At 47.2% G+C, this 8,037-nt stretch overlaps 1 protein-coding gene across 1 annotated transcript in view; it reads left to right on the forward strand.

Annotated features, from left to right (window-relative positions):
• The window catches only part of spg11 (SPG11 vesicle trafficking associated, spatacsin), a gene marked incomplete at its 5' end in the record, with an annotated part of 49,246 nt that extends 41,209 nt beyond the window's left edge, over nucleotides 1–8,037 (forward strand). Inside the window, 9 exons of the mRNA XM_080539146.1 lie at nucleotides 504–708; nucleotides 1,041–1,178; nucleotides 2,334–2,467; nucleotides 3,886–3,993; nucleotides 4,507–4,675; nucleotides 5,792–5,868; nucleotides 6,251–6,406; nucleotides 7,074–7,225; nucleotides 7,729–8,037. Of these exons, the coding sequence (XP_080395272.1) occupies nucleotides 504–708; nucleotides 1,041–1,178; nucleotides 2,334–2,467; nucleotides 3,886–3,993; nucleotides 4,507–4,675; nucleotides 5,792–5,868; nucleotides 6,251–6,406; nucleotides 7,074–7,225; nucleotides 7,729–7,909 (1,320 nt within the window). The 3' untranslated portion in view covers nucleotides 7,910–8,037. The remainder of the gene's footprint in view (nucleotides 1–503; nucleotides 709–1,040; nucleotides 1,179–2,333; nucleotides 2,468–3,885; nucleotides 3,994–4,506; nucleotides 4,676–5,791; nucleotides 5,869–6,250; nucleotides 6,407–7,073; nucleotides 7,226–7,728) is intronic.

Raw genomic sequence — 8,037 nt, forward strand, 5'->3', positions numbered from 1 at the left:
TATTATTAATCTAATCTGAAACTGTTCTCTAACCTGTACCAGTACAAGCGAGCATATTATTCTTATGTTACCGAACTTAACTTGGATTCCGACCGCTGACATATCCTGCATGTCATCCCTTCTCTCTCTCTCTCTCTCTCTCTCTCTCTCTCTCTCTCTCTCTCTCTCTCTCTCTCTCTCTCTCTCTCTCACCCATCCTTCCGGTTTAACTCTCTACTGTATCTGTCAATAAAAAGAAAAATATGAGTGGGACTGCCCCACTCCGAAAAACACAAAACAAAAAAACCAATGTAAGCAATAAAGTTTATTTATATAGCACCTATCACAGACCAGCGGTCACAAAGAGCAAAAGTAATGACAAGAGCAAAAGTAAATAGCAGGTTAAAAGAAATAGGTAAACAAGTGAAAATAAAAACAAGAAACAAATAACAAGTGTACAACAAATAATAACAGCCATTAATAACATAACATAACGGTGACCCTTGACCCCCCCGGGTGCCTAGGAGCTGAAGGTCTCGTACGGGGAGATCTCAGCGGAGGAGCCCCAGGCGGTGCTGAGGAAGGTGCTGCTGTCCCAGCAGCCCGAGCGCTACAAGAAGGCCCAGGCCTTCATCCGGGTCCAGGGCCTGCAGCCCGACACCGTGGCCCAGCTGGTCTCCTCCGCCGTGGTCCAGGGCCTGCTGGCCTCCGCCCAGGAGAGAGAGGCCGGTAAGCTTATCCTGCAAGGAAATCAGTCCCACCACATCTATTTACGCGGAAATGTATCAAGCTGGAACTAAGAAAATGCCAATTCGATTCCTTTTGTGTCTGTATGGCAGTGGAATCCCTAATTTCATCACCTCGAGGATGACAAAAAGCTATCATATGGTGTCACGAATAGGTCTAAAATTGTATACGAAGAGGTAAATGTGGGGGACCTAAAAAGGTTCACTTCTTGAAACTTGTAGGAACCCTGTCAGTCAAACACGTAAAAAAACAACAACAAAAAAACAGGTGTGCAAATGAGTTTAGTTGGTTGTAATGAAGGTGATTCTCCACAGCAGAGAAGCAGATGTTCATGGTGGCGGACGGGAAGGAAGCGTTCCTGCAGCTGGCCAAGTTGTGTGGCGACCCCAACCTGGTGGGCCTCAGACTGCTGGACCACATCACCTCCGTCCCCCTGGGAGAACTGGGCTGCAGTAAGATCACCTCTCCATACTAGAGTGAACCTCTCACTGTCAATGTTGGGAGAGTGTCTATGTTCCCACAGCCCAATGGTCGACAGCCCGATGTTCTATGTAATCTGACTATATAACAGAGAAAGGTATGTGTGTCTGCCTGTCTGAAGCCTCTTTTCTCCTCATTGGGTTGACCAATCCATCTACCCTGACCCTAACCCTAAACCCTAACCCCAACCCCAACCCTAACCCCAACCCTAACCCCAACCCTAACCCTAACCCTAACCCTAACCCTCGGATCGTGCTAAAAATTTGAGGGGGTCTTCCTAGCTCCATGCTACACCTCTCCACCAATTTCGTGAAAATCTGTAATTGTGCATAAGGTGTTTTAAACAGTCGCAACAGCGCCAGCTATGAAATATTAGAAATGTGGGACCATTGGGCTGTGGGAACGTAGGGATGAGGGAACATAGGGATGAGGGAACATAGGGATGAGGGAACATAGGGATGACCCTGTCATGTTACTGCCAAAACAAGGTGTTTACTGTTACCTGTTTCCAACTGACTTTGCTCTCTGTCTCTCTCTCTGTCTCTGTCTCTCTCACTCTCTGTCTCTGTCTCTCTCTCTGTCTCTGTCTCTGTCTCTGTCTCTGTCTCTCTCTCTCTCTCTGTCTCTCTCTCTCTCTGTCTCTCTCTCTCTCTCTGTCTCTCTCTCTCTGTCTCTCTCTCTGTCTCTCTCTCTGTGTCTCTCTCTGTCTCTGTCTCTGTCTCTCTCTCTCTCTGTCTCTCTCTGTCTTTCTCTCTGTCTCTCTCTGTCTCTGTCTCTCTCTGTCTCTCTCTCTCTGTCTCTCTCTGTCTCTCTCTCTCTGTCTCTCTCTCTCTGTCTCTCTCTCTCTGTCTCTCTCTCTCTGTCTCTCTCTGTCTCTCTCTCTGTCTCTCTCTCTCTGTCTCTCTCTCTGTCTCTCTCTCTCTGTCTCTCTCTCTCTGTCTCTGTCTCGCTCTGTCTCTCTGTCTCTCTCTCTCTCTCTGTCTCTCTCTCTGTCTCTCTCTCTCACTCTCCCCCCTCTTTCTCTCTCTCTTTCTCTCTCTCTCTCTCTCTCTCTCTCCCCCCCCCCCCTCTCTCTCTCTCTCTCTCTCTCTCTCTCTCTCTCGTTCCGTCGCCCCCTGGTGGTGAAGCGGTGGAACTGCTCATCCTGGCCCACGACTGCTTCAGCCTGACCTGTAACATGGAGGGCATCGTCAGGGTCCTGCAGGCCGCCCGCCACCTCAGCCACACACACCTGGCCCACAGCGACCGCTACGGCCTGCTGGTGAGTCACACACCTGACACACACACACCTCAGCCACACACACACACACCTGTCACACACACACACACACACCTGGACACACACACACACCTGTCACACACACACACACCTGGACACACACACACACACCTGGCACACACACACCTGGCGCACACACACACACACCTGGCCCTGTCACACACACACCTGGCCCACACACACACACACACACACCTGGCCCACACACACACACACACACACACACCTGGCCCTGTCACACACACACCTGGCACACACACACACACACCTGGCCCACAGCGACCGCTACGGCCTGCTGGTGAGACACACACACACACACACACACACACCTGGCACACACACACACCTGGACACACACACCTGGCACACACACACACCTGGCCCACAGCGACCGCTACGGCCAGCTGGTGAGTCACACACACACACCTGTCACACACACACACACACACACACCTGTCACACACACACACACACCTGGCCCACAGCGACCGCTACGGCCTGCTGGTGAGGTTTTTTTCCTGGCTTTGGAGGGCACTTTACGTTGCTACAGTTACACTAGTTGAAATACATCTGTAGTCTCACATGATCTGCCTTACGTTGTGTAATCCATACGGAATGCTGCCATGTATACCAAGAACAATGCGTGTGTGTGTGTGTGTGTGTGTGTGCCTGTGTGTGTGTGTGTGTGTCTGTGTGTGTGTGTGTGTGTGTGTGTCTGTGTGTGTGTCTGTGTGTCTGTGTGTGTGTGTGTGTGTGTGTGTGTGTCTGTGTCTGTGTCTGTGTCTGTGTCTGTGTCTGTGTGTGCCTGTGTGCCTGTGTGTGTGTGTGTGTCTGTGTCTGTGTCTGTGTCTGTGTCTGTGTCTGTGTCTGTGTCTGTGTCTGTGTCTGTGTCTGTGTGTCTGTGTGTGTGTGTGTGTGTCTGTGTGTGCCTGTGTGCCTGTGTGTGTGTGTGTGTGTCTGTGTGTGTGTGTGTCTGTGTGTGTGTGTGTCTGTGTGTGCCTGTGTGCCTGTGTGCCTGTGTGTCTGTGTGCGTGTCTGTGTGTGTGTCTGTGTGTCTGTGTCTGTATGTGTGTGCCTGTGTGCCTGTGTGCGTGTGTGTGTCTGTGTGCCTGTGTGTCTGTGTGCCTGTGTGTCTGTGTGTGTGTGTGTGTGTGTGTGTGTGTGTGTGCGTGCGTGTGTGTGTGTGTCCGTGTCCGTGTCCGTGTCCGTGTGTGTGTGTGTGTGTGTGCCTGTGTGCGTGTGTGTGTCCGTGTCTGTGCGTGCGTGTGTGTGCGTGTGTGTGTGTCTGTGTCTGTGTCTGTGTCTGTGTGTCTGTGTGTGTGTGTGTGTGCCTGTGTGTGTCTGTGTGTCTGTGTGTGTCTGTGCGTGCGTGTGTGTGTGTGTGCGTCCTGTGTCCTCAGGTCCGGCTCCTAACGGGCGTGGGCAGGTACCAGGACATGACCTACATCTTCGACCTGCTCATCCAGAACCACCGCTTCGAGATGCTGCTCAGGAAAAAAGTGGAATCGGTAAAAAAACAACAACAACAACAACAACAACAACAACAAAAAGGCTTGGCGAGGCACACAGGGACGATAATAATCTGTGTCTCCTGTCATGCCCCGTGTGCCTCGCTATTATAATTAGGCCCCTATACTTTCTTTTTTTTTGTTGTTGTTGTTTCTTTTTTATTATTACTACTCCATCTTTTCAGTTTGTAAAGCGTATTTGAGTGTCTAGAAAAGCGCTATATAAGTCTAATGTATTATTATTATTATTATTATTATTAACAATAATGTGCGTGTGTATCTGTCTGTGTGTGTGTGTGTCTGTGTGCGTGTGCATGCATGTGCGTGTGTGTCTGTGTCTGTATGTATGTATGTGTGTGTGCGTGCGTGTGTGTCTGTTTCTGTGCATGCGTGCACGCGTGTGTCTGTGTGTGTGTGTGTGTGTGTGTGTGTGTGTGTGTCTGTATGTGCGTGTGTGCGTCTGTGTGTGTGTCTGTGTGTGTGTCTGTGTGTGTGTGTGTGTGTGTGTGTCAGAACTCCCAGCTGAAGACGGCCCTGCTGGACTACATCAAGCGCTGCCTGCCGGGCGACAGTGAGAAGTACAACATGGTGGCGCTGTGCTTCAGCATGTGCAGGGAGATCGGGGAGAACCACGAGGGCGCCGCTCGCATCCAGCTCAAACTGATCGAGTCCCAGCCCTGGGGTGAGTCCAGTTACTGTTAGTTCAAGTTTTATTTCGAACAGCAGTCCAAGTACATTTGAATACAAATTGTTTTTTTTAAATAAAGAATAATATTATATATAATATTTATAATAATAATAAATAAATAAATAATAAATAAATAACTAAATCCACATGGTTAAGCTGTCCGAAAGGGAATAGGAGGAAGCAAAGCTTATTTGTCCCCATTCACACACTACAGTTACAGTAGCGTAGGTTTACAACAGAAACAAACAACAAACAAAAAAACTATCAGGCTCAATTTTGTCATTCAAATTCAAATACACACAATACAGGTTACAAACTATCATACACTGATGTTGTATCTAGAAAGGATATAATTCTTATACATTCTTTTAAATTGCAGTTCATTAGTACACCTTTGGAGCTTTTCCTCAAGGCCATTCCACAACACAACTCCGCAGGTTGATATACAAAATCTTTTAACGTTAGTTCGTGCGTAATGCTGTCTCATGTTAAGTTCTCTTCTAAATGTATAGTCCCAGCCCTGGGGTGAGACACACGAGGCAGTGGTCATGGTGGTGTCCATGTTTTTTTTTTTACAAATGAAGGGAGTTTAGAGGAGATAACAGATCGCAAAGTATCAAGAGTCTAAAGTATATGCTCTTCAATATTTTTTGTATCCCCGGTGTTGTATTAGAAGACCGTTGCTTAAAATAGCTCTTTGCAGGGTTCCCCACGGGTCCTTGAAATCCTTGAAAGACTGTGAATTTGAGAAAAAGAAATCAAGGTCTTAAAAGTTTTAGAAAATAGACATGGGTCATTGAAAGTGCTTGAATTCCCCTCTCTCTCTCTCTCTCTCTCTCTCTCTTTTTAATTGTTGTCTGTGAGCGGATAGTTCCTGTTATATAAATTCTCATCTAGATCTGTCTCAAACTATGCCGTGTTGGGTCCTTGAATTTGAGGGAATTCAGTCTTGAAAGTCCTTGAAAGGTGCTTGAATGTGATGTTTCAGAAGGTGTGGGAACCCTGTGTTTGTGAAGTGTTTGTTTTTTTCCCGTGTGGCTTTAACTTTGACAGAAGATGTTGAAGGTGATCCCTTTAGTTTTACTCGGTTCATGTTTTTTCCCAAAACAGCCGTGACCCCCGAACTCAAGAGTGCCCTGGTGAAGGTCCTGACCCTGCTGAAGGACGCTGCAGAGAGCTTTGCTAAGGTACTGTTACCCCCCCACCTCTGTTTCATGTTACTTCATTACTTCATTGAACTCGATTGACAGCCTTGCAATGGAAATATAATATGTGTGTGTGTGTGTGTGTGTGTGTGTGTGTGTGTGTCTGTGTGTGTGTGTGCGCGTGTACGTGTGTGTTTGTCTGTCTGTGCGTGTATGCGTGTGTGTCTGTCGTTCTGTCTGTCTGTCTGTGTGCATGCGCACCTATGTGTCTGTCTGTCTGTGCGTGTGTGTCTGTCTGTCTGTGTGCATGCGCAACTATGTGTCTGTCTGTCTGTCTGTGTGCGTGTGCGCCTAATGTGTCTCTCTCTCTCTCTCTCTTCCTCTCCCTCTCTCTCTCTCTCTCTCTCTCTCTCCGTCTCCTCAGGACTCGTGCGTACGCCAGGCGGCGCGCTGCGTGAGGATGGCCAAGCTGGTCACGCTGCAGCTGCACTTCCTGACCCACGGACGAGACCAGCGTGTCATCAACCTGCACGCCTCCGAGATCCTCAGCGCCATCGTGGCTCTGCCCCGCTGCTACCAGGTACCAGCACTCCACAGAGGTTCACCCCATTTAACTGAAACATTTTCAAACATGCTTATTCATGCACAAATTCAGAAACAATAAGCAAGATCTTCCTTCTACCTTCCATAGTTTCTTTATTTTTTCATCAGACATCCACTCTTATCCAACAAGATTCAATAATGACCTCCACTTACCTTTCTGTCGAACTTCTAGCCACCAATTCAACATTTGTCCAAAAAATCTGGGACATTTTGAGCTTGCCACTGAGATTAACATCCCGGTCGGTTTTCAGAAAGCAACTGATTCTGCATTAAAAAAAATGTCCTTGCCATGGTTTTTCCTCTTATTTGTGTTTTTCTTTTCTTGATGTTTTCTGAGCAAACTATCTATCGTTGTGTCTTTTTTTGTGCTGTCCTACCATTTGATATGATTTCGTTTGTTTTGTCTTATGTACATGTATTGAGTGTTCTTTGTGGTATATTGAAACCTCGCTGCTGTTGACGGGAGTGGGACTACGTACAAGCCTTCTGGGCTTCACTCCCTCCCTGCACCGTTTCATGTCTGCTAAATAAACTAAACTAAACAAATTGTGCGCCTCACGCCAGAGTGACAACTTGATATTCGGCATCGTTTTTTTACACAGCGCCGTCTGATTGTCTGTCTGTTGTTCTCCCTCCTCCTGCAGTCGTTTGTGTTGTCCGAGGCCTACGACTGCAGTCCAGACTGGGCGGAGGTGCTGTACCAGAAGGTGATCCTCAACGGAGACTTCGTCTACCTGGAGGAGTTCAGACTGCACCGCCCGCTGCCAGCCAGCCTGTTTGAGGACATATCCAAGAAGTCAGTCACAACTCTTCTTCTTCTTCTTCTTCTACCATTATATGTTGCTGCTGCTATCAACCGAAAAGTACCTAACATCAAACTCTAGAGGAGATATATTCCTTAAAAGCTGGAGCTTTAGCTCATCTTTTGAATATCGTTAGCCTCATAGCATAACTGCCTAAGTCATGCTTCACTTGTGGTCAGCCGAGCCATCTTTGTATGTAGTGTCAAAAATGCCTCGATGTCAAAGAGATGACTTGGGCAGATAGTGATGTTGGAATGTAACAAGCATTCTGATAGGCTGATGGCATAGTAGGCAATAATGCACAGTGAATCAGCAGTGTTAGCAGAGTAGAGTTGAGTAGAGAGGCAGATATCTAAATCTTTGGCCAAAATATGACTTAGGCAATTATGCTATGAGGCTAATGTTATGTTCTGTGATTTATGTTGTCACCCTGCTACTTTTTCTTCTTCTTCTTCTCCTTGCTTGGGAGTTATTTATTCTCTGGTCTTGTCTTCAGATTGACACACAACAAGCCTCCGAGCAGCGCGGGTCAGAACCTGAAGAGGCTGCTGCAGCACTGTGAAGACGTCTACACCTACTACAAGCTAGCATATGAGCACAAGTTCTTCGATGTGGCCAATATGCTACTGCAGGACTCCAAAACGAGTAGTTACCTGAATGACAGACTAGGTAGCTGATTCGAAAGTCACTGTGACCCCTCAAAACCCCCCCAATTTCACTTTTGTGTACAGTATTTGTAAGAAGATTTATTACACTATAGAGATTAAACGTTTCCTGGAATATTGTTTATTTTCTCCACAAAAAA

This window comes from Nansenia antarctica (genome assembly GCF_963989245.1).
Source record: "Nansenia antarctica genome assembly, chromosome: 9".
Taxonomy (NCBI): domain Eukaryota; kingdom Metazoa; phylum Chordata; class Actinopteri; order Argentiniformes; family Microstomatidae; genus Nansenia; species Nansenia antarctica.